At 32.1% G+C, this 18,691-nt stretch overlaps 1 protein-coding gene across 1 annotated transcript; it reads right to left on the bottom strand.

Annotated features, from left to right (window-relative positions):
• Positions 1 to 4,087: 4,087 nt before the first annotated feature.
• LOC127716099 (mitochondrial ornithine transporter 1-like) lies at positions 4,088 to 18,141 on the bottom strand. The gene is made up of 7 exons (XM_052222188.1): positions 18,062 to 18,141; positions 14,001 to 14,147; positions 9,723 to 10,131; positions 9,005 to 9,177; positions 7,159 to 7,320; positions 6,203 to 6,345; positions 4,088 to 5,263 (listed from the first exon to the last, which is right to left on the bottom strand). The coding sequence occupies exons 2-6, from the start codon at positions 14,140 to 14,142 to the stop codon at positions 6,218 to 6,220; spliced, it is 1,014 nt and encodes a 337-aa protein (XP_052078148.1). The 5' UTR covers positions 14,143 to 14,147; positions 18,062 to 18,141; the 3' UTR covers positions 4,088 to 5,263; positions 6,203 to 6,217.
• Positions 18,142 to 18,691: the final 550 nt, after the last annotated feature.

Raw genomic sequence — 18,691 nt, forward strand, 5'->3', positions numbered from 1 at the left:
CCGCTATCAAATTGGTTCATATTGAGGTCAAAAGGGTCCAAAATTAAACTTTGTTTGATTTCATCAAAAATTGAATTATTGGGGTTCTTTGATATTCCAAATCTAACCGTGTATTTAGATTTTTAATTTTAAGTCCCGTTTTTTAAATTGGTCTACATTAAGGTCCAAAGGGTCCAAAATTAAACTTAGTTTGATTTTAGCAAAAATTGAATTCTTGGGGTTCTTTGATATGCTGAATCTAAACATGTGTTTAGATTTTTGATTATGGGCCCAGTTTTCAAGTTTGTCCAAGTTGGGGTCCAAAATTAAACTTTGTTTGATTTTAACAAAAATTGAATATATGGTGTTCTTTGATATGCTGAATCTAACCATGTATTTTGATTTTGGACATTGGACCATAATAGGTAAATTAAAAAAATTCAAGTTCTTAGACCACATTCTTTCTGTGTCAGAAACCTATGCTGTGTCAAATATTTAATAACAATCCAAATTCAGAGCTGTATCAAGCTTGAATGTTGTGTCCATACTTGCCCCAACTGTTCAGGGTTCGACCTCTGCGGTCATATCAAGCTGCGCCCCAGCGAAGCATTTTATTCTACATTGACTAGAGGTATAAGAGGGTTGAGATCTCACAAAACATGTTTAACACTGCCGCATATTTGCGCCTGTCCCAAGTCAGGAGCCTCTGGCCTTTGTTAGTCTTGTATGTTTTTTAATTTTAGTTCATTTATATGTTTTGGAGTTTAGTGTGACGTCCATCTTCACTGAACTAGCACACAATTTTATTTAGGGGCCAGCTGAGGACCACCTCCGGGTGCGGGATTTTCTTCGCTGCATTGAAGACCAATTGGTGGCCTTCGGCTGTTGTCTGCTCTTTGGTCGGGTTGTTGTCTCTTTGACATATTCCTCATTTCCATTCTCAATTTTATTTTTATTGAATGAGAAATCTAGATAATTACAACACTCCTAGTAACCTGAGACTGGTAAAACAGCATATTGGAACTGTCTAAATGCAAGGTGTTTATTTGGCCACTGCATTTCCTTAATTTTAAAAGCTTATTACATGTTTTAAAAGGAACACTAGTAAGACAATTCTTATTTTTGAAACAGATTGTTTATAGTTGTTTGTGTCCTGCATTTGGCAGTTGACGAAGACCCTATTTCCATGGTTCAGTGTTTTCTAAAGTTGACGTTCAGTTTTCATGATTTGGTTTGTGTCCTAGAGAATAAGCCTGCTCCTAGCATATACATTTGGAAATATTTTATAGATTTCCAATTTTGTATGATGACCATTGAACATGTGCTATAGTCTGGAGCATAATAATGATGAAACATGCACATACACATATCATCTGAATTATAAATTATACATCTAAGCTTACAACATGCAATGTCTATGCATGGATGGATGGATGCATTAAACTAATGGGCAATCTTACATCCATGTTCCACAGATGAACATCATGATGTGATATATATATAAATCCCTGCTTCGGACTACACAAAGATGACAAGTCAGATATTTAACATCAGTTTGTTTGAATAAAGCGCATAAAAAGACATGTTTTTTTATGTACATTTTGTTAAATCTACCGATCAATACAGAGGACAAATGAGGTCTCCAAAAAGCTAGTTTAACTCGCAACACATTTTCTAAGTCAGGAGCCTTTTGAGTAGTTGTTTATGCCAAATCTGAATGTTTTTTTTTCTTGTCATATGGAGATTTGGTGTAAATGGCAGATCTTTTATTACTTCTGTTCAGTTGTTCACAATTTGAATGGCAGATGGATGATTTATAGTTTGATATAGTGTGTAGACCATGTTACCCTCTAAATGTCTTTTGGTTATTTTTGTTGTGTGGTTGCTGTCTCAATGATGTATATCCCACATCTTTTATTTATGTCATCTCAACTGGACTTAATACTTTGACTGAGGTGATCAGTTATATATAGAAATTGACCGATGTGGTATGATTGTCAATGAGACAACTATCCACAAGAGATCAAAAGACGAGGAAGTTAACAACTACAGGTCACTGTAAGGCCTTCAACAATGAGCAAAACCCATACAGGATAGTAAGTTATAAAAGGCTCAAGGATGTCAAACTGAAAAAAAAAACATTTAACAAGAGAAACCAATGGCTTTTTTGTTATGCTGAATGGCAAACAGCAACCAATGACAACCACTGATTTAAAGGCTCCTGACTTGGGACAGGTATATAAGAAAATTCTTCATGCTTAGAGGAGAACAGGGGTAGACAAATTTTTTGGGTTGATCAGACTTGTGATTGAACCAGGACTTCTTTTCAGAACTCATGGTATACACACTACAATGAGACAACCAAGGTATCATATACAGTACTTTGTAGACCTGTACTGCACACATTACATCCTCTTTTCTGTAATGTAAATTTCAAAACAATGTCGCCTCTCAAATATGGAGAGTCTTATACATGCCTCTGCAGGCGGCTTCAATGAATACAGTTTCAAAAACACATCTGCTGCCCTTGGAATTATAATTCATAAAGAAAAGGAATGGATCACTTCACAAAATTACATCAATTAACAGAGGTACACAACTTTACTGCAAAAACACATTTGACCATACAAAAACATGTATACAAAATATAAGCTTACAGACCCCTTTTGTAAAATATGCATAGAGGAAACGAAGGGATATGGTGTATTTATGCATGATACAATATCCCAATAAAACTCAAAGCAAAGTAACAGAACTGTTATTGCTGTTCTCCATCTCAAATTCACAGTGAGGCCCAATACATAAACACTTACTCATTCGATATTTTCTTTATTTTCAGGACCAGCAAAGTGGTCAAGTATCTAAGTACACTGTTACATTTCAAAATTGCACACATTTAAATAATATGTTTTTATCTTTGGTTATACAAAAACAAACATGAGATTCACATATCATAGACATTAGTACTTATAGATTCTTTAAAGGAGAAGTAGTTTCTCGGCTACAATCTTAACGTAGTTGATAGACAAGATGAAATGTAGCAGAGAAACATCCTCAAGTTTTAAAGACCATTGGTGATTTGTTTAGCACTATTTTTTTAGTCAATTTCAAAGCTAATAATGTCAACCATTCTTTTTCTACTCGGATGAGAAAAACCCATATCACTTAAGTAGTGTGAAATGGAAAAATATTTTAGAAAAATGATCAAATGAAAATAGCAATAATTATAAATCTCTGATATTCATAGACATATCATACAGTATTTTGCTATTTTAGAATCTAAAGCATCCAAATTCTCAAAACATACATACCAAAACATTGTGAGTGTGAATAATGTCCAGTACAATTGATATTTATTAATGGAATAATGTTATTTTCATATTGGTGCACAAACAATGAAAATTTAAGATAAGGCTTTAGAATCTGAAACATTCATTTACCAGGTTACCTCCTTAGCTCTTACCAGTACTTCAAATTTTATAAGAAAAAGATTTAAAATGAAAGTTCTTTAATGGTAATCAATACTTGTTAGAATAAAATGAAGATACAAAATAAGTCTGGATGAGCCAATATCATTCAGAAATAAATCCAATGTTTCATATTTTCACTGTTTTTTTTCTTTTTTGTAATTATTTATGTTGCACAGTTGGTGTCTCATTGACTTTACCTGATACTTTAAAAAGAAGGATATTTGTGCATGTACAGGAGACAACAATACATGTATCTTGAAATATATCAATTTATGAAAAGCCTTAACCTTGAAGATCATTTCACTCACATTAATATCCTTGTTGAAGACATCCTGTGGCAAAATAACTTCTTGGGGTCTGGCTATTGTCTGTATCTAATAGAAAACTTTCAGGTAATGTCCTTCAAACAAGGAATTATTTGAATCTGGAATAATTTTGAATTCTGGAAAATTGATTAGAAATGTATGATGAAAACTAACCCAACTAAATAGGGTTAGCCATGCGTGCATGGCTAAGGTTAATTTTACTTTCACTATCATTTCAGTATGAACTAACTAACCCACCTTAGCCATGCGTGCATGGCTAACCCTATTTAGTTGGGTTAGTTTTCATCATATTTTTCTCATCAATTTTCCAGAATTCAAAATTATTCCAGATTCAAATAATTCCTTGTTTTCACCAGAAATGTTGGTCAATTTTGCACGCCTTTATGATGTCATTTACCAGATAGAGGGGCCCACATGTATCCCTGCACTATCAAAGTTCATCCAGCGTCTTCGTGATTGCATTATGCAGGATAGACTAGATATAATGTTTGTTCCGTAAGTACTTAATCACAATTCCCTACTGACAGTGTGCTGATAATCAATTATAAGAATTTAATTTGCCAAATAATTCGTATAATAATGCGTCATATTTTTCAACCGCTAGCTCAACATGGGGAGGAAGTAACGATGCCCCTTAACACAACAAATGATGTTCACTAAAACCAAAGTTTTTGACAGAAATGCAACGATCTCGAAAGTGATCTATTACTTTTGACATGATTTCAAAATGAGGCTATTGTGGTTCCTGTAGACCTATGGCAATTACATAAGACACAATTTTTGAATAAATTTACTGATACTTGACATACTCCTGTCTTCGAGAATATCTAAAAGAACTTATTCGAAAGATTTTTAAGACTAGTTTTTTTATTCAATTATAGATTCCAGATCATATCTAATGATAAATCATTTCCTAAAATGTTTCAGGAATTTGAATGGTTCATCATTTTCTTATAGCTAATAGTTTCACAAACTTTTGAGGCATTTTAGAATTTGTTATATGGAATTGGTAAGTGCACATATCATTTCATAGAAAAATTGTTACTGTAGAACCAGTTCAGTAAAGGTTTACAACATGCCACGAACACCATGAATTCATCATCAGTATAAAGCTGGCCTAGAGTGGCTTAAAGAGGAATATTTAGTGTCCATGTAAACAACTTCTTTTGGCATGTCATCAATTACCATCTATTTCATGGACCCCATTTACCTCACTTCATCACTAATGTTACAGAACAATAAGTCTGGCTTTGAGGTCTGACATGTAATTTTCGATTTCTTAGGTGCTGTTAACAATAATAATAAATTAAAACGTTAATATAATTTCTATATGAATGATTCCTGTTGCTAAAACAATCCTTCAAAACAAAATGAGTCCTCCAATTTTCCCCTCTTCTTGAGATTCCAGGTTTAAAATCCTCAATCTAACATCCTCTTCAGCAATGAGACTATTCATATTATCACAGATCTTTGGCAAATTGATTCAAACTAAAAAGAAATATAAAAAGCATTAGTAACAAATTCAATACTATACATGTTTATTAAATTTATGACAATAACATATTAGGAGTGCAACATAAGTTAATTCTAGGACAGTTTTTACTTTAGCTTGCTGTAAGATAGGATATCTTTGGTAAATTTTTGTTAATGTTTGCTTGAATCAAAAAAGTTAAAAAGGCCAAAAAAAGGACATACAAATCTCTTTGAAGATACAGTAACAATGAAGCATTTTGCAACATATTTATGTCGCTATAGTATATTTTACATGTTTATTAAAAAACTATGGAAAAATATTGTTTATGACTGTCATAAATCTATACCGTTCATACTTCCAAAAAGAATCTACTAATGACATGTAAAAATTTTGAATAATATTTGAAACATATTATACCATTTTGTAATATAGTTTAGACTTTTATGAGCAGAAATTTAAAGTGAAAATAAGTGTTATGAACATAACTGCTAAAGAAAACAGCAATAGAAATCTCATCATATTTGTCAAGCATTCTTTAATAGGTAAATGCTAAAATGTAACTTTATGTATTGACATTACCTCAATCCTGAATTTATTTTTTTACATTTCATACAAGCAACTTACTTTCAGGGGATTAATACGGATTTATTTTAATTCAAAGCTATGTGAGAAGTACATGTACCACATAATTACCATTTGTCAATAAAATGAGCCCTGAACTCAATATGGCAAGGGTATGCAGATAAATGTTATAGTATCACACACAAATTACAGAGCAAAGATCACTCCTCTTCATAGCTTAATTTGCAACAAAATATTAATACTCTAATGAAAGGGATGTAACTCTTATGAAAACAATTTTAAAGAAAAATCCAGGCTTTCAGAAATGACTTATCAAAGAAATTTACATTTGACAACAATTTTACACACTCTTAATTAAGTATCAATCATACCTAAAATTATTATCATCATCCAACATTATCATAAACATTGTACATCACATCTTTTGTTACTTCAACAGCCAAAAATAAAGCTCCTGATGATGGAAAAGTCCTAAGTAAACATGGTCCTAATCCTTTATACAATGCTCTTATACCTGTTACAAAAAATAAAGCTTGTTATTAAAAAAAAACATGCATCTTGTGACAATTATCCTGCAAGTTATATTTCTATTAGAGCTAATCCTTGTAGAGTAAAACTTTGGTTGGCTTGCTTGCTTTGTACGGATAATGTCCAATCAAATTTAAATATAATGTATACTAGTTTAACTCCGCCTACGGTATCTATATTGTTTGCAGACGTCAATCTTAATTACAATGTTTTAGCATACGTTTGTATACAAACAAAGCAAGCAAGCCAACCAACTTACTCTACAATCATTAGGAAGTTAGCTTTAAGATAGTCAATTAGAAGATATCTAAGGCTGTAAGTTATTGAATTCAAAATTAATATGTAAAACATAATAGATTTAACTTTAATTTGGTTGCTTAACTCAAATTTCCCAGAGTTTCATTTTTATTTCAACAGCTACTGCTGATTTAGTATTATCCTTGAGGTATCAGTACATATTTTGATGGATTTCATGTGTGTAGGTTTCAACCATGAATATATTTGTTCAATGAATTACAAATTTCCTATAGGCTTAAATGCAGAATTTGTCAAGATCACAAAATTCAAGTATTCAAGAAAATACAATTTTACCTGAATCTATGAAAAATGGTACCCACAAAAACAAATGAACACACAGTATTAAATTTTAAACAACTCATGTAACAATCTTGAGTTTCAGGTACATGCCCTCATGATTCTCCTAGCTGTGGTAATCTGCATGACAACTTTAGTTAAGTTGAGTTGTTGGGTTGCTGTTTCATTGACGATTATCCTTTTTTTCTTTATTAACCTATATTACCTTCTTCCCTATGAATCGTCAGGAGTGTCTTGTAAAATGATGGAGCAGCTTTTCCCACAGTACTCTCTACCTGTATCCTAGACTTTACAACATCTGTTGGAAATATAGATGTCCATAGTGCTACACCCCCAATACCACCAGCTAACATTGTTTTCAATGTACCTGAAGATAAATACCGATTATAATTAATAGGAAGCATTGTTTCATTAATGTTCAGTATAAAATCAAATTGAATAAGAATCTGTTCATCAGACCAAACTTGTTCCTATAAAGACATAAGGTCCAATAATGCAGGAAATTAAGCATTTATAATTTGTACCGTAACTTACAATAATAAAAAAAAAAAGCCAAAGGTAGGTAAAACATTTAATATTTTTAAAACTAACATAATATTTCTAGTTCCAACTTCCAAAATATTATAGTAACAAGCATTCTGCGAGTATTGCATGTCATTACATAGTCCCTACCGGTTAAAAATTCATTGTACTGGAACAAAATGCTAACTTGATCTATAACTTGTCATCGTGTAAACTATATAACAAATATCACGTCAATATCTTCAAGCATGACGAAAAAAAAGTGTGGAAAACTAATTATTTAAGTGAATTTTTCCAAGTCCAAGGACAATAACGCTGCACAAAATCATCAGACTGGAACAAAATTCGAACTTGATCTGTAACTTGTCATGATAAAACTATATACCATTTATCAAATCAATATCTTCAAGCATGACGAAAAAAAAGTGAGGAAAACTGATTACTGAGTGAATTTTTCTAAGTCCTAGGACCATAACTCTGCATAAGATCATCAGACCGGAACAAAATTTGAACTTGATCTGTAACTTGTCATGATAAAACAAAACACCAAATATCAAATCAATATCTTCATGCACGAAGAAAAAAGTGTGGAAAACTGATTTGCCAGACTGATGGACAGACACACAGACAGACGGATGGACGGAATGCAAACCTAAAGTCCCCTTTGACTTTGTCGGTAGGGGACTAATAATGGTAACTTTTAAGGTATTTATTGTTGAGTAAACTAAGCTCACTAACTCACCAACTGAATAAAGTCTTTAGGACTTTATGCTTAGTTTGAGAGAGAAATGCAGAGTTTTACACTTCAATAAATTGCCAAAAAATACCTTTATAATCAATAATTCCAATAAAATGCTCTTAAAACTTCATTTTCAATGGAGACAAATTGTTATTCACAAAACTCTTTTGTCTGCATAAGAATTCTTATTTGTTACATCAAATGGAATTGATCATCAGTACAATAGACCACTTTCCAGTTTGTTGCATTTCCATAAAATAATTTGGTTTAAGGGGACATCATTTGTGTGTTTAGGGGCATCGTCACTAATCCTCCCCATGTTGAGCGAGCGGTTGAAAAAATATGATGCTACATTGCACAAATTATTCGTCAAATTATATTCTTATAATTGATAATCAGCACTGCTGTCATTAAGGAATTGTGATTAAGTACCTACAGAACAAACATTATTTCTAGTTTATACTGCAGAATGACGATCACGAAGACACTTGATGAACTTTAATAGTGCAGAGATACAGGCGGTCCCATCTATCTGGTAAATGACGTCATAAAGGCGCGCATAATTGACGAACTTTTTCGGTGAAGGACATAACTCGTAAGTAGTCTATTGGTTTGGTTTTTAAGACATTGACCTGTGAAATCAATAAAATTTAAGCTAATATAGTTTTTATGATTTTTTGCATATTAAACATTGTTACCATGGTTGTATTAATAAATTTATGACAGTTTAAACATGTTACTAATACACTGCAGCTTATATACCACATTTACAACAAACACATTGATTTACCAATATCATCCTTCGTTTTTCCTTTTGGTGTAAGATAGCGTCTGCTAGCCTCATATCCTCCAAAGAAGAAAAAGTACCCTGGAATTTCTCTAGCCATGGTACTTGTTAGGCCTTTAAACATTCCTCTGATTCCCTCTGCATGCAGAATCTCCCTCGTCAATCCAACTGGGCCACTTATCAAAATGAAGAAAAAAAACATATTTAATTCTATTTGTCAACCATTTACAATTTGATAGCAGCAATATGATAAAGAACTTATATAACCTCAAAATTGGTGAGCTAATATGACCCACTATTGAACAACAAAAAAGGAAAATATCCTTATAATTAACTGACTTACAAAATTTAGATTAAAATAACAAGAATGCATATGTTATCTAATATCGTGAAAACCATATACATGTTTCAGACACTGGTAACCCTCATCTTTTTGTGTGTTGGGGGTAGTTGGTCTTCATTGAATATTAAGGGGGGGATAAAAGTTTCCCTCAAAAATTTCTAGTTTTTGTATGTTATTGAAAAAATTAAATCGTTTTGATTACCATGATTACTGTGGATTCATTATTACTAGTTGTGAGAAAAAAAAAACTCACAGAAATAGGTCAGAGAAGTTTACATTTTTCCATGTATGGTGATGAAATTTATCAATATGAAAATACAGCCATGATTTATCATAACAGAATAATCAAAATATGGTTCACAAAAAATTGTTACATACATTTTTAGTCTCTCTAATCCACCTTCCAATTTTCCTTGTGTGGCCATTTCCCTCATCGCCTGCAGACGACACTTTATAAGTTCTGTAGGACACAATGTAAATGAGCAAAAAAATGCTGCTCCACTTCCTGCCAATGCATTTTCAAGTGGATTTAAATGTTTGATTTCATTCTTTCCAACACCTAACATAACAAGTTTTTGGCAAACTCCATAGAAACAAAATAAAACTGAATTTTCTGCAATGTTCGCTGTAAGAGCTGGCACAGTCCCAGCATATAGACCTCTAATTCCATCTTTTCGAAATGTTTGAAAGAAGCAGTCAAAAGCATTTTTATATAGAGTTGGAAATGTCTGCATTTTTACCTTGACTGTGTCTAGTGATTGTCCCACCACAACATTAGCAATCCCTCCTGTAAATAAAAATAACGAAATATAACTTTTGATAAACTATTATATAATAGATATTTATAACTAACATGACTTATAATCTTCAATTTTTTTTTCCTGCATTGCAAAAAGTGATAAATATTTTAAAACATACTGCTGTGAAATAGGACATTTTTCTTCACCAGGACATTATTAACACTAATTTCCTGATATAATAAGATAAAAATCATTTTTGATTTTTTTTTAAATATTAAAAATCAGGAACTAGAAAAACATGAAAGTTAACAGTATGTTTAAAGCATATAAAATTAATATTCATCATGTTCATATAAAATATTTCATTTTAGAAAGAATTTGTGTCTTGAGGTCAATTTTTGCTTATTTTGTGACTTGACTCAGCATAAGAATGTTTAATATTCTGTAAAAATCAGATGCTGCTGAATTAAAGTGCAGTCATATCAGTGGGAAATCTAGTGACAAAATATTGCCTCCCCTGTAATCACTGAAAACTAGATCTTTTCAATGTTTGTCCCATTTTAGCAAGGACGCTATCAATTATAAATTCACGGGAAAACGTTCTGGTAAATAGTAAAAATAGAAATAAGTTGAAATAAAAACAGAACTTCCATTTAATGTTATCATTTCTCTCCTTAAATAGGAAACGACGAGTACAGTAGACTAAAGGTGCTTGGTGTAAAATTGGCTTAAAATGTTGCTATGCAAATAAATTCCTGGAGTACCACCTTCAATTATTTTTTTACTCGCTGTATATATCTCTGGAACATGCTAATTATCCGTATATACATGTATATGCAGCTAGATCAGAGAAAGTCAGGGAAAAAATTCCATAGGAATCGATTGATATACAGCAAAGATTGGCACTTTTGAAATTAAGTTACTAAGAAAATTCAAACGGACCTTATCCCGATGTAATGTGAATAGATCGAGAAGACCGCAAATACAAGTACAAAAATTGAGACAACCTTTTCTTAAAATTGTATAAAAAATAGTAAAAAGAAGCCTACTTTATAAGAATATTTATCTTTAATTTTTTAACTTGCACAGACAGACTTTTATATTGTTATATTCATGAAAATACAATATTTCTATATTGAATTTTCAAATGACAAGAGCAGACCAGTGTACTGGAAAACTTAGAATGTGAAAAATAAGTATATTTGGGGAAATTGTAACATGCTAAGGACTTTGTGGAACACTCCAAAAATTGGTGACCCGAAAGATCTTTAGATTTTGTATGTACATAATTTTTTCCAATTTTTTTAATCAATATGCAGCAAAGATTGGCATTTTTTTTAATTTCAGTTTCACAAGCTTCTAATGCCATTATCTCAATAAAAATCTAAATATAAAACATCGTGTATTTGCATGTATATTTCTAATAACACAGTTTAACAAATAATTTCATTAAAATGTACAATTGTTACTTAGAAATAACTTTTGATCAGTGTCGTCACCAGCATTGTTTTATTATTGATTTTCTAGACTCTATCATAAAAAAAGAGGTAATTTTCTTTTGTTCTTTTTCACTAGATTTCACACTGATATGATTGTTTCTGAAAGTATTACCTGGTTCTATTTTCAACCTGACTGGCTTAAATTCAATGGAAAATTTAAATAGTCAATAATTATTGAAACTAATTTTAAATTTCACTGAAGAAAGAAGTTATGTTTGCCAGGGGCAGAAATTTTGCCTTGGAAAACTGGTCCCTATGGAACCCAAGGGCATTGTATCTTATGTCCCCTTTCTTACCAGGGGTAATTAAAAATTCCACAGAGCCAAATAAATGATCTCTCAGTTGTTCAAATCAATTCCTGTAGTAAAACTAACATAAACAAACTTGAATGTTCAATAATGTTTACGTAATACTATGTGATCATGGCACATATCACATTTCAATGTTCATTGAACCTTGAACTCTTGATAAAATTCCTAATTTTGCATACTTTTTATTCAGTTCACTTCATAATGAACATGCCTATTTAATTAAATGGTCCTTTGGTAAATCTGAATGCAAATATATTAGCTGCAACTCATTTAACGCCTTCTTCTCTAATGAGAATATGCTAGATATACTTACTGGAAGTATGATGAGATGATTGAAGCTGTTAATTGTCAACCTTTTTTATGTACGTTTCCGCAACAAAGTTTATCGACAGGTTGTAGGTATTCCTGTGGGCACCAATTGCGCCCCTTTAATAGCAGACTTGTTTTTCTATTGTTATGAATCACAGTTTATGACCAAACTCAGTAAAGACCCATCTAAATTGTATTTAATTGATAAATTCAACAACACTTACTGTTATCTTGATGATATTTTTTCGTTAAATAATAAAGAATTTTCTAAATATACTGCCGAAATTTACCCAAAGGAACTGGCTTTGAATAAATCAAATATAAATGCTAATAACTCTCCTTTTATAGATTTAGATATTTCAGTTTTACACAGGAAACTCTAGACTAAAATTTACGACAAAAGGGACGATTTTTTGTTACCTATTGTTAATTTTCCTTTTTTGGACAACAATTTAGATACGATTAGGGTAAAATTATTGATCCTTTAAATAATCTTATTCTAAAAAGTTTCCAATTCAACACTGTAATAAGATCTTTGAATATTGTTTTTATTGGTACAGTATTAATATTGATTTTGTTATCAGTAAATTAAAATCAAACTAAATATTATTTTTATATACATTCATGGCTCTACAATTTGTGGATACCTGTATCTTGGCATTGCATAAGGTCATGTTTTTCTCTGACTGTTAATGACATTTTTACATTAAATTCATTGGATGTTGGATGTGTACTGATTGATATTTTAGTCTTAGATGTACGATTTTTTTTATTAGTTGTAATTGGCTTTGAAGTTTGAACTACTGTGGATTCATTATTTTTCATGGGATACCAATTTTCATAGACTTTGTGGGTACATGTGAACAACAAATTTGAATGTTCAACAAATTACAAATTTTCCATTGGCTTGTATGCAGAACTTGGTAAAACCAAGAAATTAAAATATTCACCAAAGTGTAAGTTTTGGTAACCACGAAAATAAATGAATCCACAGTAGCTGTCAGTAACTGTGAGTACTCTCAGGTCTGTACTTAGTGTCTTTTTGTTTGAGGGGATGGATAAGTACCCTGCCACATCCTGTCTGTGTTTTTGTCAGATGTATTTCTGCTTAGTATTGATTTGATGAGTTAAGCCCTTTTCAACTGATTTTTATAGTTTATTCTTATGTTGTACTATTACACCACTGTCCCAGATTAGGGGAGGGTAGACGCCTTCAAACTAATTTAAACCCGCCACATTCTGTATGGGCCTGTCCCAAGTCGGGAGCCTGTAATTTAGTGGTTGTCGTTTGTTGTTGTATATCATATTTGTGAATGCTCATTGTTGAAGGCTGTACAGTGACCTATAGTTGTTAATTTCTATGTCATTTGGTTTCTGGTGGAGAGTTGTCTCATTGGCAATCATACCACATCTACTTATTTTTATATGTGTACTAAGTTTCAAGTTAATGTGACCAAAAACTAAATTGTACCTTTAACATATAACTTGATACAGGATGAAAGGATCAGCTGACAGATGGACCCATGGACCGGAAAACATAATGCCCCTTTACTATCTTAAGCAGGGCATAAAAACAGATTAATATTGCTGTTCTTTATCTTGACAGTTGCTGCAGGACTTTATGATGAACTTTTAAAATAACTTTATTTTAGGGCACTTTAAGATGAAGGATATACACAATGGGCCCTGTGGGCCCTGGGCTCCATTCCCCACTCCAACCAAATATAAATGCTGTGCTGCAAACATATACTGTAGCTCCCCTAGTAAAGGATTTTGTGTTTTATATTTGACACTTACCATTGCATCCAGCAACAAAATCTATAATGGCATCAGCAGCGGGATTTCTCTTAAATAATGGTTTATCATGATCATGGTGGTCAGGAATATCTACTATTGGTACCGTGTCCACTACTGCTAGGTGGGGACGCTGGTCACCCATGTCTTCTGAAAAGTAAACAGTCTAATTATTATTACTGTAAATTAAGAAATAATTGTGATGTATTCATTAATGGGAAAAATGTGTCAGTATCAGGTTTGCAATATTGTAACGGTTTTCAAAATAATGATGAGAAAAGCTCTCCTGGCCCAAAGGGGCCAGGTGAGCTTAAAAAGATATTTACTTTTGAAAAGTACTACGAAAATGTGCATTGTCAAAATAAAAGAATCAAATTATTACTCATAGAGATATATATTATCATTTAAAAACATGTACAAGTCCAAGTGAAAATAAGAATTTGCAAGAAGAAATAAAAATAAAAATATCAAGCATCCATTTGTAGCAATGAAATCATATCAAAACATGTAGTTGAAATTACTTCTAAACTCAGTCATAGTCGAATGCTACATGTATATCCTCGTATTATGGGTTTTCATGCTATTTAGAATGCATTGTGATGTCACAATTTCCATTGAAAAAGCATGCATAGTACGAATTCATATGACGTACGAAAACATATGATCTGACGATACAAAAGAATAAAATCTCAGATTTTCTAACTGAATGTTAAAAATATCATTGCATATATATATATTTGATATTTAACATTATATACAATCTAACAAAATCAATCACATTGCTTCAAAATCAAAAATGTTTAAATCAAATTTGCTCTTGGAATAATAGTCAGTTCTTTGAATTGCATATCTGTACATAAACAAGTCGGCTTTTTTCTGGCAAAATTGGCTTCCACTTACCTAGAGCTGGCAAAATAGCCACATTTCAGTAGTGATTTTCCTATATAAAATGTATGCAATCACATTAGTTAGATTTAGAATTACTACATGTGTATATAGTGATGCAGTGTTTTACTTGCTTGTAATGAAAGTCACAAAAGCCAAATTGCTGGTTATCCAATGTTCCTATTCAGTTGTATTAACACAAGTGCTTCTCAGTACTAGAAATAATCTTTAACAGCTTTTGTGTGTTATCATTTTGCTAGACAATTCCAGTTCAAACTAGTCAAATTTAGTCGTTTTTATACGACCGCAAAAAAATTTTTGTGGTCGTATATTGGTATGACGTTGGCGTCGTCGTCGTCGTCGTCCGGCGTCGTCCGAAGACACATTGGTTTTCGCACTATAACTTTAGTTTAAGTGAATGGATCTCTATGAAATTTTACCACAAGGTTCAATACCACAAAAGGAAGGTTGGGATTGATTTTGGGGGTTATGGTACCAACAGTAAAGGAATTAGGGGCCAAAAAGGGGCCAAAAATAAGCATTTTTGTAACTTCCAGACATAACTTGTGTGTTAGTGTATGGATCTCTCTGACATTGTACCACAAGGTTCCATATCACAAAAGGAATGCTGAGATTGATTTTGGGGGTAATTGCCTAAAAATATTAGGAATTAGGGGCCAAAAAAGGGGCAAAAAAACAAGCATTTTTCTAGTTTCATGACAATAACTTGTGTGTAAGTGCATGGATCTTTCTGAAATTGTACTACAATGTTCCATATCACAAAGGAAAAGCTGGAATTGAGTTTGGGGGTAATTGCTGAAACATTTAGGAATTGGGGGCCAAAAAGGGGCCAAAAATAAGCATTTTTCTAGTTTCCAGACAATAACTTGTGTTCAAGTGTATGGATCTCTCTGAAATTGTACTGCAAGGTACCATACCACAAAGGGAAGGCTGGGATTGATGATGGGGGTAATTGCCTCAATATTTTAGGAATTAGGGGCCAAAAAGGGGCAAAAAACAAGCATTTTTCTAGTTTCAGGACAATAACTTGTGTGTAAGTGCATGGATCTTTCTGAAATTGTACTACAATGTTCCATATCACAAAGGAAAAGCTGGAATTGAGTTTGGGGGTAATTGCTGAAACGTTTAGGAATTGGGGGCCAAAAAGGGGCCAAAAATAAGCATTTTTCTAGTTTCCAGACAATAACTTGTGTTCAAGTGTATGGATCTCTCTGAAATTGTACTGCAAGGTACCATACCACAAAGGGAAGGCTGGGATTGATGATGGGGGTAATTGCCTCAATATTTTAGGAATTAGGGGCCAAAAAGGGGCAAAAAACAAGCATTTTTCTAGTTTCCAGACAATAACTTGTGTTCAAGTGTATGGATCTCTCTGAAATTGTACTGCAAGGTACCATACCACAAAGGGAAGGCTGGGATTGAGTTTGGGGGTGATGAATCATAAGGGGGTTCAAAAAATTTGGGGGGGGATTTTTTTTTTTTTTTCCTTTTTTTTCTTTTTTTCCTTTTTTTTTCTTTTAAAATTTTCCATTTTAAGTTGGTTATTTCTGATTTATATTTAAAAGCAAATAATAATGATATGGTAGGAGATACACACCAAGCAGGATGTGTAAATTATTATATAATAAGTATTGTGCAATAGCAAGAAATTTTCAATTGCACAGTATTGCACAATAGCAAGAAATCTTCAATTGCACAGTATTGCGCAATAGCAAGAAATCTTCAATTGCACAGTATTGCGCAATAGCAAGAAATATCCAATAGCACAATATTGCGCAATAGCAAGAAATTGTCAATTGTACAGTATTGCGCAATAGCAAGAAATATTTAATTGCACAGTATTGTGCAAAAGAAGATACTTCGTATAAGTTGCTTATTTCTTGACCAATTTCAATGGGGTTTTATTCTTGAATTCTTGGGGTTGTTTAATATGCTGAATCTAACAGTGTATTTAGTTTATGGATTTTGGGCCCCGTTTTTAAATTAATCCACATTGAGGTCCAAAGGGTCCAAAATTAAACTTTGTTTGATTTCATCAAAAATTGAATTATTGGGGTTCTTTGATATGCTGAATCTAACCGTGTATTTAGATTCTTAATTTTTGGTTCCGTTTTCCAATTGGTCTACATTAAGGTCCAAAGGGTCCAAAATTAAACTTAGTTTGATTTTAACAGAAATTGAATTCTAAGTGTTCTTTGATATGCTGAATCTAAACATGTATTTAGATTTTTGATTATGGGCCCAGTTTTCAAGTTGGTCCAAATCGGGGTCCAAAATTAAACTTTGTTTGATTTCAACAAAAATTGAATATATGGGGTTCTTTGATATGCTGAATCTAACCATGTATTTAGATTTTTGATTTTTGGGCCCCGTTATCAACTTTGTCCACATTGAGGTCAAAAGGGTCCAAAATTAAACTTTGTTTGATTTCATCAAAAATTTAATTCTTGGGGTTCTTTGGTATGCTGAATCTAACCATGTATTTAGATTTTGGATATTGGACCATAATAGGTGAATGTCCAATTTAAAATTTTTAAGTTCTTAGACCACATTCATTCTGTGTCAGAAACCTATGCTGTGTCAAATATTTAATCACAATCCAAATGCAAAGCTGTATCAAGCTTGAATGTTGTGTCCATACTTGCCCCAACTGTTCAGGGTTCGACCTCTGCGGTCGTATCAAGCTGCGCCCTGCGGAGCATTTTATTATATATTAATCTAAACTGAACTGAATTGCCAATTGTTAATTGCAATGTTAATCCATTGATTTCCATTTTTGGAAGTGCTTTCTTTATTGTGCTTTTATCAAAATAAGTATAAAATTATAATTTTTATCATTTCATTTTGCATTTAGTAATCTAACAGTAACAGTAACAAAACAAAGTCATACAAGGTGTCATGTGTTTTTAACAATGAAAATATTCAGACAACAATTATGAGATTCTGAAAGATGGTCTTAAAGATGAGTTAATGTTACATGATGACGTATACAGATACATATATACTGACATATATCACAGGGTAATTATAACCTTTAAGAAAATCAGGGTCATTTATTTTTTAAGTTACGCCTTACGGTGCGGAATGCTACCCTTTTACATGGGTAAAAACTAATTACATGTAGAAAAAACAATGTACTTTAAATTTGTTGTACATACTTTTCGCTTTGTTCAAATTTCAATTAGTCAATAAATACATTAAAATTCTGATGAATATCGGACACGTTGGGTTTCTGCAGGGGAATATAAGTAAGGGGGAGGGAAACCAATGATAATATGCTGGGAAGATCTTATTCGAACCTGTTGGTACTTTACCATATCAATTGAGTAAATATCAGAGATTATTGAAAAATAAATCATATCTTGCCATTGGTTTAAAAACATTTACGTCAAAATGACAATAAGTTATAACATGAATATTGATATATTTGAACTCTATTATTCTAAAATTAAAAGGTCAATACAGTTTTGTTTACAAACTAACGCGTATTAATTACAGCCATGCACATGTTTAAATAGGGACCATAATAGGTATATATATGATTATAAAATGGCAACATTTAAAAAAAAGACTTTAAATTTATTTGTTTCCGTTGTGCACATATTTTTGTACAATATTAACGATTTGATGACACTCACAGGTAATTTGCATTCTAACTGCAATGCTCCTTTCATGAAACGTGTCACCAGGTTGTTGTATTTCAACTGTTCGATAGTTCTTAACTTCTGTTACTCTTGAGTCAGTGATGATTATTTCATTTTTTATTTTTAATATAGACTATTCTTCTA

Source organism: Mytilus californianus, unplaced genomic scaffold (genome assembly GCF_021869535.1).
Source record: "Mytilus californianus isolate M0D057914Y unplaced genomic scaffold, xbMytCali1.0.p SCAF_9, whole genome shotgun sequence".
NCBI classification, from domain to species: domain Eukaryota; kingdom Metazoa; phylum Mollusca; class Bivalvia; order Mytilida; family Mytilidae; genus Mytilus; species Mytilus californianus.

What these genes read in the sequence shown, in the direction of transcription:
- LOC127716099 (XM_052222188.1), bottom strand. Translation starts at nt 14,142, where the DNA reads ATGGGTGACCAGCGTCCCCACCTAGCAGTAGTGGACACGGTACCAATA. An exon ending in TTTTGTTGCTGGATGCAATG is followed by an intron (nt 10,132 to 14,000) that starts GTAAGTGTCAAA and finishes TTTTATTTACAG; the next exon opens with GAGGGATTGCTAATGTTGTG. An exon ending in AAAAACGAAGGATGATATTG is followed by an intron (nt 7,321 to 9,004) that starts GTAAATCAATGT and finishes ATTTATCTTCAG; the next exon opens with GTACATTGAAAACAATGTTA.